This window comes from Suncus etruscus, chromosome 5 (assembly GCF_024139225.1).
Source record: "Suncus etruscus isolate mSunEtr1 chromosome 5, mSunEtr1.pri.cur, whole genome shotgun sequence".
Lineage (NCBI taxonomy): Eukaryota > Metazoa > Chordata > Mammalia > Eulipotyphla > Soricidae > Suncus > Suncus etruscus.
In genome coordinates this window covers 112,817,783-112,840,757 of record NC_064852.1, presented here as the reverse complement: position 1 = coordinate 112,840,757, position 22,975 = coordinate 112,817,783, and the positions used below count along the sequence as shown (strand labels likewise).

At 46.2% G+C, this 22,975-nt stretch overlaps 1 protein-coding gene across 1 annotated transcript in view; it reads left to right on the top strand.

Moving 5' to 3' along the window:
• NRP2 (neuropilin 2) overlaps positions 1-22,075 on the top strand; it is a 119,519-nt gene extending 97,444 nt beyond the window's left edge. The window contains exons 16-17 of the mRNA XM_049773181.1: positions 19,177-19,227; positions 21,684-22,075. Coding sequence (XP_049629138.1) covers positions 19,177-19,227; positions 21,684-21,988 — 356 coding nt within the window. The 3' untranslated portion in view covers positions 21,989-22,075. The remainder of the gene's footprint in view (positions 1-19,176; positions 19,228-21,683) is intronic.
• The last annotated feature ends 900 nt before the right edge of the window (positions 22,076-22,975 follow it).

Genomic DNA, 22,975 nt, shown 5'->3' with positions numbered 1-22,975 from the left:
TCCTTTTAGCACCAATTCTTGGCCAGAATGATCATATCTGAGTATCATTGCTACCTTAACTGCACACCCCTACAATGTGAGACAAGCTTCCTACCATGGACGGGTCCTCCTGGCCAACATCTCTATTTTTCCCTGGATATCATTACCACACTACCTTTTATTTTTGTTTTATATCCTACAAATGAGTGGAATTATTCTACATCTGTCCCTCTCCCTCTGCCACATTGCCCGCTGTCAACATCATGCTCTCCAGATCCAACTTCTTTCTCAGGGCTGCCCTGTTTCCTGAGTTGCGCTGTGCAAGGCCTTCACATGACACAGTGGATCAAGCACCTTCCATCCTCCCACTATACACCCACCTCCTTTCATGCTAGCAGCCCTTGAATGCTGCCACCCCTAAAACCACCCCAGCAGAACTGTGGGGGTGCCTTGGGGAAAAGCATTGTGAGAAACTCTCTCTGCCCATAGCAGACCACCCAGAAGTGGCTGGTGGAGAACTTGTCAAGTTGGTCCTTCCTTTTCCACTATCTTCCAAGTAGAGGCTCAAAGTCAAGCTGTTTACTTCCTCATTTCTACAAGCAGAGTTCAATGGTACTATCTCAGGAGCCAGTAGGATGTCCCCCAAATGGCTTTTGTCTCCAAAATTGTTATCCAAATTGGTCCTTTGGGGTCAGGGGAGGGGGCTTAGCACTTTGTAGGACCCCAAGGGGATCATTTTTTCCCCAAAAGCAGAGCTCACATTTCAAAGCAGAGCACACACTGAGGTCAGGCTGAAAAACTATGTCTCCTCACTTTTGAAGTTGTCCCTCCCTAGGGGGACAGACTAGAAATAGAATAAGGTGCTCAGGATGCCCTAGCCCTGGTAACTCAGCCCTGGAGATGGTCATCAAGCCCCCCCCCCCAATTTGGGGGAAATAAAGTGACTCATCCTGGGACAGGGGTGGGCAATAGCCATGTGGTGGTCAATATGTGCTGGATGCCACCACATGAGGGCACACAGTAATTCTGGTGGTCCCCTCTTTCCTTTCTACTCTCTGGGGCTGTTGCTGCCCTCTGTGGAGCCCAAAGAGAAAATAAGACAAACCTGAGTTCCTGCTGGTGTGTGTGTGGAGGGGAGTAATAGCTGGTGATGTTCCCTGCAGTCCAGGAAACCAGTCTTTGGCACATCTTGGGAGCCCACATCAGATCCATAGCAGGTGGTTGCCAGGCAGCCGATACTCTGGGTGACCCGAGTAAGTCAACAGTCACTCGTAAACAGGCCTTTTCCAGGAGCCATTTCAGCATCCTGCACCTCTCTCTCCCCTGCTTCTCTGCATAGACTTTTTCACCTGCTCTCCAAAAAGGAGCTGTGTGCTTTCTCAACGAGGAGCACAGGGAGACAGAAACAGGTTGGGGTGCTGGCAAATTGTACAGGTGGCCATGAGAGGGAGAGTGTGGGAATGGAAGAGTGAAGGTTTGGTGGGGTCTAAGATTCTGGGGACCCAGCCCCAGAAATGGTGGAGATGCTACCAACATGAACACGAGGAGGTGCTTTCCTCCAACACCAATGAGCCCTAAACCCCTACAGAAAGGAACCCCTAGAACAAGAAGAGCCCATGAAAGAGAGGTAGGCAGGCTTTGAATGTTTCCAGGAACGATGTTCTCACTTCCCTGGCAGTGCCCAGCCTTTGCCCTACTCTAAGGGAGGGTTCCGGTGGATCTTCTGGAAAGGGGAGTGGGCAGGCACTGGCACGGATTGGGGGTAGCTCCAGCCTCTGCATAATAGGCAGGCACCCAGAAAGGCCTTTTCTGTGCATGCCTGGAGGAGAAAAGTGCAGGGGGGTTAGTCCTGCAAGAGTCCTACAGGGGGGGAGGCATGAAGTGATGAATGAGTCCTAGAGGGGTATTCTAGAGAGGTCTTCGGCCAAAGGAGCCCCCCAGGGGTGACTAAAGAAAGCAACAGCCCCTCCACTCATGGCTCTGCTCCTGAAGTAGCCCAGAAATGCCAAGGATCCCTCTTTCTGGCCACCGCCAGCTGATTTGAGCAGCAGCCAGGGAGTACTCTTTCAGGGGTTAAGCATACATCATCTTTTCAGAAGGAAAGATCATGCCTGTCTTGGGCAGGCTCCAAATTCCCAGTCCCATTCTGGGCCAGATTCTCATCGGATGTAAATCTCGGGAAGAATCAAGTTGTAGCACTGTTTTTGCATCAAGTGGGACTCCAGCCAGCCTTTCCCCAGAGTCACGCTGGGCTGCTATCGACTCCCTCATCTCCATGGCAACCAGAGGCTGGCCAGTGAGCGAGGCTGCCTTGAAAATCCTCTACTCGCTTCCCTTCCTCTCCTGTTTTGTCTGTGATTAAGAGTGATGCCCCTCCCTGGGCTTTCACTCACTCACTCCTGCTGTCACACATCCACTCATTCTGTGCCCACAGTCTGGGTTGCCACATTTCTTGGAATCTGCTTTTGAAATCCTCCATCTAATACAAAAAAAATAAAAAAGAAATAAAATGAGTTAGTCATGACTTGACAGGGGTAATTGACCTGTTTCGACAAGACCAAGTTGATTTCAGTGGGCATGGAACTTTAGCAAGCCCAAGTGGGATTTATCTTCAAGCCTCACCAGCCTGATCAATTCGTGGTTGGAGAAGGTTGACCAAATATCGTATTTCCATACATTTGGAGAACCGGCCTTAATAATTCCAGAAAACACCTCAGCATCACTTTTATCTGTGTGTTCTTCTGCATGTGGGGCGGAGGGTGCAAGTTAGGATGCCCCATATATTCTAGAATAGTTAATCTTTCTCAGATGGAAGAACTAACCCTGTGATCAGATAACTCAAAGTAAGATCCATCCTTACAACTTACCTACCAGAGAATCACGGTGTATTAAACTTCTCTAGGCCTCTGTTTCCACACCTCTTAAATGGGTCCGAACACACCTCCCTCAGAAGGTGAACAGGGCAGAATAAATACCAATCATGCAAAAGTGCTTGGCACTTTTGGAACTAAATACCCAAACCATCTGCATCCCTGCCCCTTTCCCCCAATCGATTCCAAAGCATGTATGTGTTTCTCTTTTTTTTTATTTTTTTATTAATTTTTTTGGATTAGTTTGCATGCTCTCAGCCTAGCAACACTCTTCTGTGTCTTTCCACCAGGGGGCACCCTGCTGCCAGGGACCGAGCCCACAGTGGACACGGTGCCCGTACAGCCCATCCCAGCCTACTGGTATTACGTTATGGCCGCCGGGGGCGCCGTGCTGGTGTTGGTGTCCGTCGCGCTGGCCCTGGTGCTCCACTACCACCGGTTCCGCTATGCGGCCAAGAAGACCGATCACTCCATCACCTACAAAACCTCCCACTACACCAACGGGGCCCCCCTGGCCGTGGAGCCCACCCTAACCATTAAACTAGAGCAAGACCGCAGCTCACACTGCTGAGGCTGGAGCCCGGACAACACCCAAACGAGAAAGACTGCCAACACGTTGCCTCGATTTTGCACTTTTGATCCTCGCCTAGTCTCTGTGACCTTGCAGACAAGCCCAAAGTGCTCTCTGGGGTCCCTGCCTCAGCAGGCTCTCTTGGGTCCCAACCCTAGTGCTCTCTGGGGTCCTGACCCCAGTGCGCTCACATCCATCCCCATCATTCTCCCTGGGTTTCTTTGTGTTTGTTTGTTTGTTTGTTTGTTTAGTTGGTTGGTTGTTTGGTTTCTTTTGTCCATTCCCAACCACCCGGTCCCACTCTAATGCTGCATCTCGGAATAAGAGAAGAGACCCTTCCCTGAGCACTTCACAGCTCAAGACCCAGCCAGCTTCCTTCCCTACTTGGGTCCCTGTTTCCTTCCCTCGCCTTACCCTGTTTGCCCCTTCCCCCCTGATGGCGCTGTGCCAGGAGACTCGAGGGGAAACGTGGATCTGTGTGTCTGTACATACTATACATTTTGTGTGTGACTAGTTTGTGTGTGTGTGTGTGTGTGTGTGTGTGTGTGAATGTGCGCGCGTGCATGAGTGGGAAGAGAGACTGGTTGGTTCATTGTCGGAGGGAGTGTGTGGGTGTGTGCAGAAAAGGCTCCCTTTGATTCTTGTGTTACTTCTCCGGGGGGCACATTTTACGAGAAAAATAATATACTGTACTAGTTTTGTTTACTTGGAGAAGAGATTGATGCTTTTTGTTGCCTTATCTAGCTGTGGCTGGGTTTCTCTTGGCTACCATTGTCATCTCCAGGAACCTAAAAGCTCAGGGCCACGTGAATTGTTCCATGGCCCTTCCCATCCCTGTCCCCTGCTCCCCCCAGGCAGGTTCCCCCACGCACTCAGATGTGACCCCTTGTCATGTCTCCTGCTGTGCTGAAAGTGACATACGGTCACAGCCATTGGGTGCTTGTGGAACCCTCTCTCCTTGGATCCCTGAAGCGAATTTGTCTCATGTTGCCTTATAAAAGAGAAGCTCATTCTGAATGTTTAGCTTTTATCAGTTAAGTCCAACCTTGGAGTAAGTCATAACGAGTACCCAATCCGATGCAGGAAAGGAAGCCAAGGCAAATCACCTGTTGAACTTGTGAGGAGGAAGTGGGAGAGAGAAGGATAGAAAAAGGGACAGCAAAATATTGAATATTGTCTCCTCTTGGGGTGAGGAATAAGAAGGTTCAAAACTATCTCTCTGACATCATCCTGGTCATTGTGATTCTGTTTGTACATTGTATGAGGGGGGTCATGAGGTCCCCTTAGGGGTGTTTCTGTTTGCCTGGACCTCCCACTGAAGGCTGCCCATTGCCCTCCCTACGTCCCATGGGAGAATAAAAGCCATCTTGGGTTCATGTACGCATGTGCTACCCCTGAAAGCATTCTTGGCACTGATGAGCAGGTCCTCCTAGGCATCTCCAGATAGAGCCAGTGCTACCCCTGTGCCCTCTGAGCAACACAGGGAGTAAGAGGTAGGTGACCCATCACCCAAGGTGGCACAAAGGGCCGGTTCAATTCTTGAAGTCACTTCCTGTGACAGAAAACTTGTCTTAATAAGTGGTTGGGTATGTCCTGGGGCTCAGCCCGAGCTGTTTATCCTTCACCTTCCTGCTCCCAATTCCCAGGGTGAAGTCTCTGAGTCTCTCCAAAGATGGTTGCCTGGCTGTGTAAGCCTCCAGGTAACCTTCTGAAAACAAAATAAGAAGGTGGTAATTTTGTCTTTTTTTTTCTTGGCTGCATGGGAGAGAGAGATTTTGAATGTTCTTTCTGAAGATGCACCCACGTCCCTCTGACAGAAACAATGGTGCTCTCCGACACTTACTCCCTTTCAAAGAGCTATTTTCTGACTCCATTCCAGTGGCCCTGCCAAGAAAAGAAAAGATGAAAGGCTAGAAAATAAGATTTCAAAGGGGACCCTGGCCCAGCTGAAGATGGAGGAACAAGGGACTGATGTGAGAGCTTGCATATCCACTAGTCCCCAAGGGCTTTTCATCTCCACTCTCCACTACACACACATTCTCGAAATGATTGTCAACTCTGTAGATACCCATGGAGGCATGATACCAGGAAATCCCACTGGAAAAGGCAGCCAGTGTGGCAACTGGCTGTGCTGCTTGTATCCCTTGAGGATTTCCCTTCTTTAAGAGGATTTTGTCATTTGGCTGCATCTTTATCTAATACCTTGGCATCATACTATATCATGATATAGCTGACAATATGTGAGAGTACTCAATGCTATGTGAAACCCATAATGCACTTCAGCTGGGGAGAAACCTCTCTCTCTTCCTCTCTCTCTTCTCTCTCTACCCCCTTGCCTCTCTTTTTCTCTCATCTCATCTTTAGCTCACTTCCTTTCTCTCCTCTCCTCTGCCCTGCCCTCTCTGCTCTTTTCAACCCCAGCGACTTTCAGAGTATTATCTAGGTTCTTTGCTTCAAGGGCAGCTCTTCAAAAAAAATGGCATATCTTGCAGTGTGCAAAAGCAAAATTCTGTATTTCCCAGAGGGAGGAAAGGCTCACTCTCTTCTAAGAAAAATAGACAGGGCAGGTGAATGCATGTTTGCATGTGTTTAGGTTGCTTCTCAGAAGATAAAGAGGTGATCACAACATTTAAATTATGAAGCAAGGGAGGAACAGATGAATTAAAGGTCTGGCTTGAGCTGGTTACCTTTTTGCCTTAGAGAGTTCATGTGAACAGCTCCAGGAAGGAAACCCTCTCTGGGGATGTATAGTCTCTTCCTTGCTACTAATGCTACTATCCCCAAATTGCTGATGAAGACAGGAAAGCCAAAGGCTAGGGCACTATGCTACTGCCATTGACAGATAGGAGCCTGAAAAGAGTAAGTGATCTTTTCCTGGCCCCACATTTTGGAGATTTAAGTCCAGAATAGGATGGAAAATCCAGTAACATTCCTGAGGCTCACAATGCCACCTTTATATATATTTTAAAAAAATTAATTATAAGAATAGCCTTCTTTACAATGAATCTGACAGGCAAGCAAACATTGAAATCACCCAAAATTACCAAAGAACAACATCCAAGAAAACACAAGCTTACTTCCTAGCCTCATCCCCTCTCCCTGTAACTGTGACATCTCTTGCATTGCTCAGTTGCCTGTGTCAAAAATCACTCGTGGACGTTGGATAAAAACTATTTGCAAATGTATTGTGTGGAATGTAATAAAAAATATTTTTATACAAACATCTGGGCTTTTCTTCCCCCAGTGGGCCACTGAGCACAGAGTTGACTTGCAGGCATTAATCAAATGGTTTGCCCCATGCCCTCTGAGCTGCAGGGCATTTGGGTGGTAAAAATGGTGGTTTGTTTTTTTTTTCTTGAGGCCGAATGCCAGTGTTTCCTTTGCTGACGTTTATTATTGCTTGTTAGCAGTTTCATCCAATTTGTGCAGCTGAGCCAACTTTTATGATTGGTGTGGGATTTTGCAAAAGTTGCTAAGTGCTAAATCGCTCTATGTGATTCCACAAAATTTCTCTTGATGGCAAATCCCGGGAGATGAGCCTCTACTTTCAAAGAATCCCTAGGGGGTGGGGGAAGGTAGGTGGGGCTTCGAAGCTGAATCCCACACTTGGCGCTATAGATCGAGATAACTCCCTTCGGTGAAGAAAGGAACATGGCAGCACACGGCTAAGAAATTATGGCTTCTGTGGGGGAACATTGGTCCCCAACGCATGAGGGTTTTCTCAAACAACATGGGCACTTCCAGCATATTCAGAGCTCTAGGATGGTCCTTTACTTTAGAGCGAGTATTGAACACAAACAATCCCATGAATAGTGGAAACCTGGACGTAGCTACATGCTAGGAATAGAGGAACTTGGGGGAAAGCATATTCAATAGCCAGAACATGTCTGACAGTCTATTCCTTTGGGTAACTAGTGCTCTTGCTACATGAGATAAATATTTCTGTTAGAGGAGGGTGGGATGGGAGGTAAGGGTTGGCCTCAAAAATATGACCTCCCTGCTTTTCAGAGTTTCTAGAAAAGGTGAAGGAAGGAGTTTCCATGGTCCCTATGAAAAGAAGATGGGGGGGGGGGGGGTAATCAGGATATTCGTCTACTCAAAGTCTTCAGGGGCCCGTGAACTCTCGTCAAAGGTCCTGAGTAAAGGGACACCCAACTTTGGCCTTTTTCCTACTTTCGTTCCTCTCTCAACCGAGATCCAGGAGGACACACTTTAACAGCAATAAAGCCTATGTAGTGTTAAAAGTAAACAGGATTCTGATTAGCAATACATGAGAGCACATCTGTAGGTACAGATGGCAAGGTACAGATATGACTCCTGCAGTCTACTCTGCAGAGTAGTCCTACAGCGCTCTCTGTAGGACAACAGACTACAGTGCCCTCTATATGAGAATAGACTACAGCGCCCTCTATAGGAAAATAAACGATAGCACCCTCTATTGGAGAAAAGGCTGCAGTACCCTCTATATAAAATAGACTACAGTGCTCTCTGCAGGATAGTAGACTACAGCACCCTCTTTAGGATAATAAACTACAGAGCCCTCTTCGGAGCATAGACTGCAGCGCCCTCTGCAGGAGAATAGACTTCAGAGCCCTCTGAAAAATAAACTACAGCGCCCTCTGCAGGTGAACAGACTGCAACCCCTCTGTAGGTGACTAGGCCACAACATCCTCTATAGCTAAATAATCACAGCACCCCCTGCAGAATAGACTACAGCACCCTCTGCAGAACAGAGCAGGGCGCATGATGGGAGCATGTTTTGTTACTTCCATTGCTAAGATTTCCTGAGAGCTACTAGTTCCCCCTTTGTAAAGGTTGAAATTCATAAAGGTTGAAACTCCATAGTATTCATTTCATACAATGACCTATGCTCAGCCAGCATCTTATTGAGCTGGCTGGCACCAAATTTCAAGCTGAATTATTAATCAGATCTCTTATGTGTCCTTAGCCTTCCTATCTATGAAGACAACTTTGAGAGTTTCCTCACTGATTTTCCCCTCCTTGATTCAAGTCCCAATAATATCTCTCGCCCTTACACAGGCAAAGGTACTTCAGGCCCTAAATCTGAAATGGGGACCATGTCATCAGCATGGTTATTTCAAACCTCACCCAAGAATAACTGTTAGAGACCATGTATTTCCATGAATCACAAATAACAGAAGTCAAACCAAAATTATTTTGTTCTGTTACCTAACTGCCCCTTTATAATGGTTTCTATGAGCATTTTGCCATTGAAACCAGAGACCAGCCATCCTCCTTCTCCAGATTGCCAAACCCCAACTCATACATAAGGCTCTGTTTGAGTCCCACATGTCTCTTTTGCCCAACTCTTCAGTTTTCAGCCAGTGTGGTCGTTCTGTCATCTTTGATGAAAAGAGCTTCATCTCTCAGTTTGATTTGTCTGCCTGTGGGCGCCGTAGCTGAGCCAGACTGCAGATCTGAGGTGTGCTGGGCTTTTTCTCTCTTAAATTGTGTTCAGTGCTGGGCTCGCCACAGCCATAAATTTGCGTTTAATCATTCATTGATAGGTCCAAGAAAATACCAAACACATCCAATGAGCACCAAAGGAGGGAAGAGGGGAAACTTGGTGAAGGTACTTAACCCCAGTGAGGGATGATGGGCCTCACAGAAATAAATTCAAAGCTAGAAAGTGTGTAGGATTGAATCAAACCTGACCTCCAATCCTGTGCACCACGGTCTGTCTAGAAACCAGCTGAATTCATAACTCGCTGCATTCTTTGAAGCAGTGGGGTTGCACTCACTGAGCGGTGGAGTCCCCAAACCACAGCACCAGAGTTATGGGATTTGGGGACCTGCCAAAGTGCTCTGGAGCAAGAGAGTATCCAGGTGTCTGGAGGCAACAGTCAAACCATGTTTGCTTCAGCTCAAGTGAGCAAGCACAGAATGTGGGTAAATTCATGGTTTGGGAGTTTTTCTCAGAGCTCCAAGGCCCTCACACACATACACAAACACACACATCCCTATCTCCGAACTGAAGTCCCACTAGCATCAGCTCAAGGAATAGAAACAAGTCACTTGAAACTTCAACAACACATGTGTGACTGGCAGGAACAGGGGCTGGGAAGTGCCTTTTCCTGATGGAATAGGGGCCATTGAGATAGAAGATGGTTGGAGGGTATTGGAGTTACAGTAGCTGGCTGCATTTTTTATCTTTTTAAATTAACACATGACACTAGCACATTCTCAAAAAAAATGCAAATGGAACAGAAAAGTGAGTATTTCATTGCCAAGAGTTTTCACCCTCCTGGGAACAGAGGTGCAAGGGCCAGCAGAGAGAAAGAGAAAGAATGGGCGAGAAAGAGAGAAAGTTTTAAATGTCTCTTTGCAGTCCTCCTTTTCTGTCTTTTCAAACTCACCTGTGCATGTCCTAGGGCATAGATAAGTTAGGGGGTTGGTTTGCTCTGCATTAATTACATTGGCTCCCATGTTTGGCTGACTCACTTCTCTCCACTTGGCATCATCTCGAGGCTACCTGAGAACAGGCTGGCAGACAGGGCACAGCCTTTTCTGATGGTGCCTAACACTCCCTGGCAAACTGGCATTTAGAAACTCTCATTTAACATTTGGTGGTGGGAAATGTGCAGTGGGAGAGGGATGGATGTTGGACATTATACGACTGAAATTCAATCGTGAACAACTTTGTAACTACCTCACAGTGATTCAATTTAAGAATGGAATTATTTTATTCATAAAAAAAGAAAAAAGAAACTTTTACTTAGAAGCTGTCCTGGGCTTATTTTACTTTGCCACTATGAAACACAAAGAATGTGATCTTATGTGCATGTTTGTCAATGCTATAGTAGTGATGTGGTGTTTACTGTATCTTCATCACAACCTCCAATGACTAAAGTTGCCCTTTAAAACAAACCTGACCCCACTGGAAAAGGCTACCACCCTGGAGATGCCTCAGTTATCTCCCTGCTCCGTGGACTCAGGCTCCAAACTCTCAATCTAAGCAATAACAAAATGGGTGAGGATATTTGCCTTGCACAAGGCTGACCTGGGCAATCCTCAGATGCCATAAAGTCCCCTGAGCCTGCCAGGAATAACCTCTGAGCACCGAGAAAGGAGTAACCCCCTGAATATGGCCAGGTGACCCCAAAGCAATGATAGACAGAGAGAGAGAGAGAGATAGATGATAGATAGATAGATAGATAGATAGATAGATAGATAGATAGATAGATAGATAGATAGATAGATAGATAGATAAAATTTAAAAAGAAAGTGGACCTGATGCTTGCAAGAGGGATTGGGGGCAACTTTAGCTCCAGGTAACTTCACGGGACCTTCTCTAAACTGTCCATGTGTGAACAATTCTGACCTTCTAAAAGTTTCTGCTCACCAGGGCTGAGGCCACAGTGGCCCAAAGTGAGTTCTCAAGCTGGTTCAACAGCAAATCCCCATTCTTCATGATTAATGAGTTCCTCTTGGCTTCTTCAAAGAGTGCCTTGCTGTTATTTATTTATGTTTCCTCCTAAAAATTTCATGTGAAAAACATCCTTTAAGGTCAGTGCACAGTTCCATTCTGCACACAAAAATAGTCTCATAACCACACTTAGGTCTACAGGCTGCAGAAATTTAGTCCTATGGCCTGGGTCTCTAGCCCTGACCTGTGAGGATCAGACTTTCTGGACTGCAGTTGGAAAGGGTATCTCCCCAGAATCCTTTAGTAGAGGGTCAGAGGGAAAAACCCAGCAACAAGACTGATGTTCGATGGGTCATTTCTATGTTTTCTATGTTATTCACCCCACAAAAGCCAGCATAGAAGAAGCCATTGGCCTCTTTGTTCAGAACATTTCACATCTCCAAGAATGATGCTACTCCTACTGGGTGCTCCAACACTGAGCTCTAAAAATATGGCACTTAATATGTAAAATAAATCCCCACGTTGTATTTTCAATCTCACATGTTGCGTTTCCACCCCCAGACGGATGAGTCTGATGAAGGTAGATTAGGAGCAAAGAATTAATAAACCAAGGCAGTCAGGAGAGAGTCATGAAGTCAGTTTTCTTCTCGCCTCGTGGTCCCTCAGTGCATCAAAGCTAGACTGACCTTTCTTTATTCTCCCAGAACAAATTCAACCAGGTGGGGAGGGTAAAGTGATCCAGTAAAGTGATCCCTTTCCATAACAAAGGGATAGGTTTAAAGAATGAGGAAGATTGAGGAACACCTTTGTTTTGGGTTAATAGCTGGGTATCACCTTAAATTGAACTATGAACATAAGAAATTGAAATATGAACATAATCTTGTCCCTGACTGAATACTAACTTGGAAGACTTTCCCTGACCTGCTGGTGTCTCAGACTGCTAACTCTCAGACACTGACACTGGGCTTGGGGAAGTGACTTGGAAAAGAAAACCGTGGGATGTGAGATCTAAGAACTCTTCCAACCCACATCTCTGTGCCTGGTTGTGTCTTTACTGTGTACATAGGCACAGTTGAACCTTTCCTGTTCAGGATAGCAGATGCCCTGACCATGTAGGGATAAGATGAGACTGTCAGGGTTCCAGTCAGTCCCATCAGTGGAAGAAGATGGCTGTCCAGAAGTCTGATTCTCCAGTGGAAGCACTTGGGTCAAATTTAGATCCATTGAGCAGTTCCAAGTAGAAACTGGAGGTGAACAGACTCAAGTGGGGGCATTTAGTCTGGTGGAAAGAAGGAGTCTAAGTTTTACACTGAATATTATTTTTTGTTTGTTTGTTTGTTTTAGGCAGATTTTATTGTCTGTTTTTAAGTTTGGAGGCTACACCCAGCAGTGCTTAGAACTGAGTCCTGATGAGCCCCGGGCCATATTAAGTGCTAGGGATTGAGTCCTTTTCAGGGGTGTGCAAGGCCGATGTCTTACCTGTTGTAGCCTCTCTCTCTAGCCCCAAATGAGATGCTCTGAAGGTGGGTGTGTATTAATTCTTGATTATTTCTCACTTATTTAGGTGTCCAGGTTGTGTCTCTGCAGGGATCAAAGCAAAATAGCTGAGATAAATTTCCTAAGGCTGCCTCCATCTGAACAACCCTATGATTTAGCTGGCTTGGGGATATGGGAACTTGTAATCCAATTAAACCAGGGTTCCAAGTGGCCAAGTACATCTCCCGATAAATCACCCCCCCCAAGAGGGTTGTGCAGGAGGCTTCCTTAAGGGCTGCTGCCCAGGTGTCCATGACTGACTGCGTTTCCCTCCCTGCCTTCCTCCCCTTCTGCCTCGTTCACATATAAGCCCTAGCGCCTGTACCCAGGGAAATGAATGACTTCAATTATTTCCTGTGGCTGAACCTCTCTTCCATCCTACCTTTCCAGGCTGGGTGCAGTTTGGTGGGTTAAGTGGATGTGCTGAGGTTGGCTCTGCAGAAATCTTATCGGGAGTGTTGGGAAATTGAGGACTCACAACCTCGGGCACAATTTACCCAGGTATCAGTCTCTAGATCACCATTTAGTGAGACTGGTCCCTAGGCCATAGCAGGGAGCATCTGTCACATGGCTACAATGGCTCATGTTTACCTATTCCCTGTCCCTTTCCCTCTCCTTCTCCCCTTGCTATCCCCTGTTCCTGGCCCTGGCCCTGGCCCTGTCCTGCTTCCAGGTCTCCTCCCTCACCCTCATCCATGGACACTAGTTCCAGGGAGCTCCTGGAAGTCAGGTCAGACCTGGTGGGAGCAGACTATCAGGACTAGGCAAGTGTCACACAGCCCTTTTCTTAGGTGTCTCTGTCCCCAATAGTCAATACCCTCTTAAAAGCCCTCATTCGAATCCCCCTCATTGTCTTCATGCTTTCTTACATGGAAAAGGTAACAGTCTCTGCCAGGCAGATGAGTGGTTCACTCTGTATGGTGACAATTGAAAAGACTCAGGTAGTGGAGCAGTCTCAGAGTTAGGGGAGTAACAGGACTAAGATGAGAAACAAGCAACTGGCTCCTCGGCAGTGCTCCTAATAGAGTGCTCCCAATCCAGTGTTCTCAGCCCACAGCATTCAGCACCATACTCCCAATGGAGTGTCTGAGCCCCGTGTTTCTCTATCCTGGGCTCCCAGTACAGGGCCCTAAGCCTGTTTCTCAGCATTTATTTACATCTGCCTGTCAACCTTAGCACACACCTAACAGATATCTGTTCCTTGAGCAGGCTTGGCTTCAAGCCAACTTCTTTCTCTTCAGTCAGAGTTGGCCCAAAAGGGGCTCAGAGAGACACACCACAGCCGCTAGTGTCCTAAAATGACCTGAGGACGAGTAGCGCAGGGCAGGGAAGGATGGGGGAGCTGTGGGAATTTTTCAGCTGGATGTGGAAAGAGGGGTGTAACCAGGGAGGAAGGGTAATGATCTTCCTGCAACTTCTTTGACAGAGAGAAAGGCAACAGGCCAGTGTTGCGCTGAGCCTCTCCCAGGGCTGATCCTTCCCTAGCACTGACCCTCTTCCAGTTGTATTTTGAAGAAAAAAGGAAAACAGAAGAGAAATGAAAAGTTTGCAGTACCCTGTACAGAAAAGCAAACTAGCTCCTCTGCAGAAGGGAAAGGGGGAAGAGATAGAGGAAAGGTGTGTGTGTGTGTGTGTGTGTGTGTGTGTGTGTGTGTGTGTGTGTGTGTGTGTGTGAGAGAGAGAGAGAGGGGGGGGGGGAGGGAAGGAGGGAGGGAGGAGGAGAAGACAGGAAGGGAGGAAAGACAGCAGAGCATTAAGCCCTCAACCCAGCTCAGCAGGGAATTTCCTGGTACAGGTGGGCTGTGGGGTGTTTCCCCACAGAGCCTGTGTGGTCTCCTCTGCCAGGCATTGTGCCAGACCCCCGGAGTGGATGCTCCCCTGACGAAATCCGCTAGTGAGGGCCACAGCCGCCCTATTCCTACTGTGCTGCTGGAATTCCAGAGAGGCTGTTGTGTGTAGTTGGGCCAGGCTCAGGCTGGCCACAGGGTGGTAGAATGTTTCATAAGTGTGTTCAAGCTTTCTCTCTCTCCTGCTTGGTCTGAAAAATTGGGCTTACGGGAGAAAGCAGAGACCTGCTGCCATGGGGTCTTGAATCTCAATCTGAGCCTGAGCTGGCTCTGCAGAACTGGGGGTTAGAAGCTCTGTTTGCTTTTGTTTTTTTGCACAGTGGCTACTCCATTCTCTGAAGCCACACACTCCTCTCCACCCATTGGAGTATCGGCTTCTTCCCCTCCTTTAGCAGCTTCCAACTGCTCCTAAACACACTGAAGATCATGTAGGAAGGGCTGCTGGTGAGGCCAGGTCATCTCTGTAAATTTGGAGCTGCTAGCAATGTATTCAAGGTGAAACTCAGTGCTAAGCCATGTGGAAGGAGGTTCTGGCACCCTGTTGGGAAGCACTTGAATTAATCACACAGATAAATCTCACATACACACACACACACACACACACACACACACACACACACACCCCACACACCCCTACCTGTATCAGTCTCCTGCTCCTCACTCCCCACTTTCAAGCTGTGTCCATCCATCCACAAACCCACTTCCTGTGCCCATGCAGAATGCCCCCACCCCGCCTTCTCCACCTTCTCTCATGCAATATCTGCTTCCCAACCTCCACAGTGCCCTGTATGACTGCCAGGCACTGAGGAAGCCATTGTGGGGGTAAGTCAGTTCATGACTTCTGCCCTTGACCAAAGAGGCAACATCAGCCAAGCTCTGTCTGGGTTAAGCCTACCAGGCAAAATGGAGGCCTCTGATTTCAGCTCACCTTGTTTTCATATTCATGAGACAACCTTTCTAGTCTTCATGAAGTCTGAGGGTCCACTAGAGTGTGTCCCCAGGTCATGAGGTTCCCAGTGAAGGCTGTTAGTAGGGTAGTGGTGCTAGATGGTAGTTGCAGAACTTACTCTCTCGACTTCTAAGAATTGGGGGTGAGGCTGGTCATGGACTCTCCTATACCCTGGTGCAGCCCTGAGAAACAGGACTCATGTTTAACCAGCAGACTATTTGAGATGAGGTTGACTATGGGATGCCAAGGATAAGTAAAAACTGAGTGAAGTCAGGTGGGTACTGAGATCCATTTCTTTTTTGGGGGGGTTGTTTTGGGGCTACACCTGATGGTGCTCAGGAGTTACTCCTGACTCTGCACTCAGAGGTTATTCCTGGCAGGTTCGGGGACCATATGGGATGCCAGGGATCCAACCTGGGTCAGTTGCATGCTGCATGCAAGCCAATCGCCCTCCCGCTGTGCTATTCTGACCCAGGCTCTTCTCTACTGTGGCTCCTTTCCTGCTCTGTTTCCAGCTCACCCTGAGCAACTCTTCCACTTACTGTGACAGTCCTTGATGACCTCTTCAAAAATTTTCCTCATTAAAAATAAACAGGACTGGGGCAATGATACAGAGGATAAGGTACTTACGGGTACTTGCCTTGCATGTGGCTAATGGGTTCAATCCCTGGTCTCTGTATGGTTCTCTGCCAGGAGTCATTCCTGAGAGCAGAGCACTGCCTGGCATAAACTGGAAACAAAAACAAAATGCCTAAATGGGAACCCAAAATCCAGGTCCCTGATCCTCTTCCTTTTGCCTTTTGCCTGGATGTTTCAACTTGATTTCCCACTTGTGGCTTGGCCTACACGGCCTCCTCTTTTCCCTCATCTTAATGCCTCTGCCACCTGTGGCTTTTTTCTTGCAAGAACTATAGGTGGGAGAGGCAGCTGCCACCCCTGCCGCCACCCAGCTTTTTAACAAAAAACACGCAGGCCTGAAAGGCCTGAACAAAAAGGAAAGTGGCCTTTCCACAAAGGCCAGACTCCTGGAAATACAAGCTGTGAATTGGACACAGACAACAAGAATATTAGCAAGAAGCCAGAGAAAATTGCTATCCAAATAAATTGTTCTTTGTACAAATGTTCTGTTCATTGGGGTGCTTCCCCATTTGAGCCTTTTCTTTACTTTAAGGCTTGGTGAGCAGATGTGCTTGGAAAATGTTGATTAACTTCTCCCTTTTGTTCAACCCCTTCCCACTCATCCGACTCTTGGGAGTAGAAAATCTACAAAGCGCCTCTAAAATGTGTGTCTTCACCTCAAGGAGTCTTGGATTCTCCAGGTGTGGATATCTCAGCCACATCTGGGTGATTGATCCCATAGAACCTCAGAAATGGCTCTTCTCTTTGAGGGCATCTTACCCAGTCATCCACCTCCTGGTACAAAAATATCCTCTTTGGTTTTTCTTGCCTTTCAGGATCAATGCCACACACTTCCCCTCCCATTTGCAGCCATGATCACTCGTGTCTGAGTGCTTGTCCCTGAGGGTGTGAGATGGAGCAGAATGACATTCCGGTTCCAAGAATTTGTCACATCCTTGGCAGAAACAGCAAACCCTAAAAGCAAAAACAGCATTTGGCCCAAAACTCGTTGGCAGAGGCCCCATTCTTTTCACCCTCTGCTGACTCGCATATTCTTTTCCAGTTCTATTCAGTTCTGCATCTTTTAACCATGAAGGTGTTAAGACATGGGAGCATCCAATCAAAGCCATTAATTATTGGAAATAGATGCTTTTCTCCATATTTGTTTGCTTGTTTATATAGAGTTAGAATGAAGCTCTATGTTGACATTGTTAGGCTCAATGTGATCCCCAGAACATAAAACACCTGCCTTTTTGTGGATTCTTGTCTTCATAACAAGGTAGCAACCCACCTTACATGGCCTAGAGAATCATATAAGGAGGGAATATGGGTGTGGCAGGGCTTGCCTGACACTTATGTACCATTTGCATGTCATAAGCATGTCAGGAACAGGCTGGACTTAAGTGGTGCATTGGTGCATCAATCCTTTCAAAGGGTGTCTTGATACATTGATGTGTGTGACCAAGGAGATGAGAAAGGTGATGTTATTGGAGCTGCAACATAGTCTGTCTAAAGCTCAACTTTGCAAATTGTGGTGCTTGAATAAAAGTTTGGGTTTTTTGGTTTTTTTTTTTTAATTAAAAGCAAATAGCAGAGTGGTTAGAGCATTTGCCGTGCATATGACACCCGGCATCCCATATGGTCCCCCAAGTGAGAGGATTAACTTCTGAGTTCAGAGCCAGGGTAAACCCTGAATGCTGCCAGGTGTGGCCCCAAAACAAAACCAAACAAAAATTAAAAGCACTTGGGCTGGGAATGACAATGATTTTTTTTTTTTGTGGGCCACACCCGGCGGTGCTCAGGGGATACTCCTGGCTCTCTGCTCTGAAATAGCTCCTGGCAGGCACGGGGGACCATATGGGACACCGGGATTCGAACCAACCACCTTTGGTCCTGGATCGGCTGCTTGCAAGGCAAACGCCGCTGTGCTATCTCTCCGGGCCCGATGATGATTTTTAACATGATTAACATCACTACTTTAGTTAGTTAGTTAGTTAGTTAGTTAGTTAGTTAGTTAGTTAGTTAGTTAGTTAGTTAGTTTGTTTATTTAAAGCTTGATTTCAAGTATAGCCTTGCTGGATCAATCTTCAGTTCAGATCATGGTCAAGTCCTTCTTCCCTGAGATGTTGTATGGAGGAAGGAGAAGTTCTGGCTGGCTTGAAGTTAGACTCTTTCCCTTACTCTCATTTGACACGTTAGAGCTTTGGAATTTGGGGGCTTTGTTTACAGCCTTGGTTTTTGAATACCCAGATACGGTGCTGGTGTCAAAGTAGTTTGCTGACTTTGGGATTGGATAAATTTCCTAACAGGTTACATGAATGCTCTGGTACCATCTTGTTGTCAGCTAGAACAGGAATAATTAATTTATGAAACAGGAAAAAGTAAGACTTTATTCTTCACATATTTGAGATACATGTATAGGTACATATATAAACAAATAGTATAGCTAATGCTCTACCATTTAGTCAGGTAATTTTTTTTTTTTTATTTTTGGGTCAAACTCAGTGATGTTCAGGGTTTACTTCTGGCTCTACATTCATGGATCACTCTTGGCAGTGCTCAGAAGACAATATGGGATAATGGGGATAAGGTTCTGGGATTTGAACCCAGATTGGCCATGTTCAAGGAAATCACCCTACCCACTGGGCTATTGCTCCAGCCCTAGACAGGTGAATTTTTTATTGGCTCTGATTTTAACATGGACATTGTAGTGAGTAGAGAGCCTATTACCACTCCCCCAAAATTGTCATAAAAAAGAGGAAAAGATGGACAGCAATAATACCAGAGAAAATTCAAAGTAAATTAACTTATCTCTGTTCATGTCTAGGCTAGTCAGATTAGCTGCTGATGCATTAGTACTAACTTATATGAAGCCATAAGAAGAGTAGACAGGGAAAAGTGATCTGAGTCCAGATGCACAGAGGTGGATGGGCATTATGACGTTCTTCCCACTTCTGCTTGTACTTTAAAACATGCAATAATGAAACATGACTTCCCAATATTTTCAGACATTTATTTGATATTCATGGGAGAACAATTCTCATAACTAGATGCAGGTATATAAGGATGGGGCAATAGGTCACACTAACTGAGCATTGCAGTCATGGCAACTGTGGATAATTTTAAGATGCCATTGAAGTTCTTGGGGTGAAACTCAGACCCAATTGGCAATGCGCAACAGTGGTTACAAAGACCAAGGGAGAATTTTCTTAGCTCTCAAGACTTTTCTTATTGCTCTGTTTCTCTGATTGTTGAAAGTAAAAAACCATCTAAAGAAGAAGAAATCAGATATGTACCAAATAATCTAGAAGTAGATGTGGTGCCCTGACTTCCCACCATATTGGGAAATCATCCTCAGAAAGTTGACCTCTATATTTGTGATACAATTTTTATAACCAATTTGTTTTCTTTTATTATAGTGGATATCCCAGAAATACATGGGAGAGATGGTTATGATGATGACATTGATGGTGAGTATTGCAGATAATAATGAGATTCAAGTTTGTTTGTAAAGACATCAATAATAACAACAACAAAAAACAATGCCCAGGGTGTTCGGAGGTTAGAATATATAGAAATACAAGTGCAAAGAATGCAAAAAGGAAAGAAGAAAGCATCCATTACTCCATCAGGGCCAAATTGAGAAATTTAGAAAGTTTATTGAGTTACCTCTGCCTACAATAAAAAAAGATTCCTGACTTTGGGTTACTTTCAACATCAATAGACTTTACCCTTTAAATAAACCCTTTAAAAGTGAAAGTCAGGTTCCCCTGTATGTGTTTGAGCCCTTTGACCTCCTTCCCATGGGGCTGAGCAAAGGAATATAACCAGAATTTTGTCTCAGGCCTGCTCACTATGGTTCGCTGCCTTGGAGAATCCTTTCTCACACTACCCCAATCTGGGGAAAGACTTAGGTTTCTTTTCCCCACTGCCCCTCTTGGGTTTTCAGGTTTGTTCTAATTTCTCTTCTCCCACATCAAAGACACATATTTCCAGAGGACATAGCCAAAGTCCTGACTAGAGGCTGGACCCTTGAGCAAACACATAAATGGGATTGTTTTTCTCCACCTCAGGGCACTGCAGGTTTCTCTAGAATTCCCAGAGGGCCAGGGTTGATCTCCAAGCTACTCAATACTGAGGTTCAACTCAAAGGACAGCTTTAAAGCAAGATTGATGCCCTTATGAAGAGCCGTTTATAGAGCAGCTGCTTTTAACCTGCCCTTACTCAAACATTTCAAGTGTCGTTATAGAAACAGAGTGACTAACCCAAACAGCACCTTGTTAACTGCATACAGACGCTCCCTGCTAAACCCACTCGAATGCTCCTTTTATGGACAAAGCCGCTCTCCTGGCCTCCATGGAGAAGCTGCTGTAGATCAAATAGCAGCAGTGCTATGAGGACAAAGGGAGGGAGGAACGAGCCGGCCCCAAGATTGATGTCTATTGCCGCTTAAATGCTGGCGAACTCCAGGACCTTGAGTGATTATGTGGTCACCTAATTTTTTACCATCTGTTTTCTCCCCCTGTTAAAAGATGTGTTTATGTGAGAAAGAGAGAGAAAAAGAGATACAGAGAAAGAAGAGAGAGACAGAGAAACAGAATCATACTACCTTCCTCATAGAATTATTAGGCAAGATCAAAGCTCTGGATGTGGCTTTAGAACCACAGTTAAAAATGCGGAGCCAAAGCGGTGGTGCAAGTGGTAAGGCATCTGCCTTGCCTGCGTTAGACAAGGACAGACCATGGTTTGAGCCTCCAGCATCCCATATGGTCCCCCGAGCCAGGAGAGATTTCTGAGACAGGAGAAACCCTTGGGAGTCTCCTGCTGTGGCCAGAAAAAAAAGCTAAAAAAAAAAAGACATTATTTTACCCAGGTTTCTATAACTAATTTCATAGATTGGATGGTTTAAACAGCAGAAATTAATGGTCTTACTATCCCAGAGACTGAAAACCCAGAACCAAAATTTCCATTATCCTCTGAAGGGTTGATTCCATCAGAGGATAATAGGAGAAGGTTCTTTTGTAAGCCTCTCTCCCTGGTTGTCTCCATGTTCTCCTGACATGTAAAATCTATCTGTCCCATCCTAAAGACACCTATCCTATGAGTTCAGGGCCACCCCAAAAACCCCAGGAAAGACACTTCCTGCAAATAACTGAGTTATAGGGTTCTGAATTGAAATAGAGGAATCCAGGTCAGAGTAGGATTGGGGTGTGGGCATCTACCAGTCTTTTCACAGAAAAGGCAAGATCTGTGTAGAGTGAGGTCTGGTGGGCCCAGACACATCTGCTGTTTGGCTCGAGGGTGGGAGGCTAAATTGAGCAATTGGTCACATGAAAATAGTTCCAGCCTTGCTTTGGATTTCACTTAGAGTGGTTGGAAATAGGCATTGAGGCATCTGAGAAAGGAGATTCACAATTCAGGGTCCCCTTGAGTGCTCTGAAGGCCCCCCAACCTTCTCTTCAATGAATCACAATATTTTGATATCAGCTATCAAATCATTACCCACTTATGCTAACACCACTTTACAGAGGCTAAATTAATGCAGCCCTTCTCTCCATCTAGAGATTTTTAATGTCTTTTTGGGGGGCATACTTAGTGGACCTCAGCGATTACTCCTGGCTCTGCACTTGGAGATTACTCCTGAAAGGCTTGGAGGACTCTATGGGATGCTGGGTTTCAAACCCAGGTTGGCCTCATGCAAGGCAAATGCCCTCCCCACTGTGCTCCAGCCCCACAGAGCTCCATTTTATCAGCATGTACTCTGTCTCCTATTCAAACCAGAGGTGAATAGCTTGTCCCAGGGTTATCTGGAGAGACTTTAGCAGGGCTAGGCCAGAGAAGCCAGTCCACCATCTGCTCTGTACTCCCCTACTTGTTTCCCAAGGAAAGTAATACCTGACACCTCCCTTGTGCTTTGTGTTCCAGATGAGTATGATGTCGACTGGAACAATGTGTCTACCCCAACTTCAGGAGCTGGTGCCGCTTCAGCTGACCAGGAGAAGAACTGGCTGTACACACTTGATCCCATCCTCATCACCATCATTGCCATGAGCTCGCTAGGTGTCCTCCTGGGGGCCACGTGTGCGGGTCTCTTGCTCTACTGCACCTGCTCCTACTCGGGACTCAGCTCCCGAAGCTGCACCACCCTGGAGAACTACAACTTTGAGCTCTATGATGGCCTCAAGCACAAGGTGAAGATGAACCACCAGAAGTGCTGCTCCGAGGCCTGACAGGTGAAACCCCAGTCCCATTGGACGTCACATTCCTGCCAGAGGGCCAAATGGATGGGGACTCATTCTTCCCTTTGGAAACTGAATTGTCATAGTCTCCATCAAATGGATCCAGAACCCTCCCCAGATGAGGACAGGACAGGCAGGTGAACAGAGGGAGAAGGGGGCAGTTGTTTCTGCCTCTAAGCCCTCAATTTCAGAATTGGACCACGGTGGCCAAGTTGTCTTGGGACAAAGGCGAGCACTTATCTCTTGGGGAACCACAATTCTGTTTCGTTCGTGAGTCTGTTGTTACTCTTTTATTTCTTCGGTCTGTGAGCTGCTTTGAAAGGCAGAAGAGGAGAAAGATATTTGCAGACCGTTCAGTGATCCTCTCTCTTTATCGTCAATAGTTGGAAAGCAAAGAGTATTTCCTGACTTTCCAGCTCTCTATTAAAAAATGAAAATAAGAACAAACAAACAAACAAATTCACCCGGCTATTTTGTCCTCAGCCCTTGAGTCCTCCGAAGAGAGACGGGACTGACTGACTGTGGCCTGGACTCTTCCAGCCAAGCCTACAAGCTGCCGCTTCCAGTCCTAGCATTTACGTAGGATGTTGTTGCCTTGAACTTTTTTTTTTTAATCCAGGGGAAAAATGCCATTTTTAGGGTCAGCACGAACAGCTCTTTCTATCTGTGACCAATGTCAGCGCATAGAAACATTTGTATGTGTTAGAGAGGACAGGCCTTAACATGATTCATGAAGAGGAGCCACTCACTAACTTGAGTCTTGAATTGGGGGCTGTGAAGCCACTTCTCTGGGGGGGGTCTCTTGTATGGTTTTGCGTTTGCTTTTTCTCTGCCTCTGGTTCTTCTCAAACATACACACAGGCATGCATACACATATAGGCCTATGGAGGAATATCCACTCACACACTTGTATACACATGGGTGTGCCTATCTCCACCATCTGCATTTTTATTATTGTAAACACACCTATCCACAAGC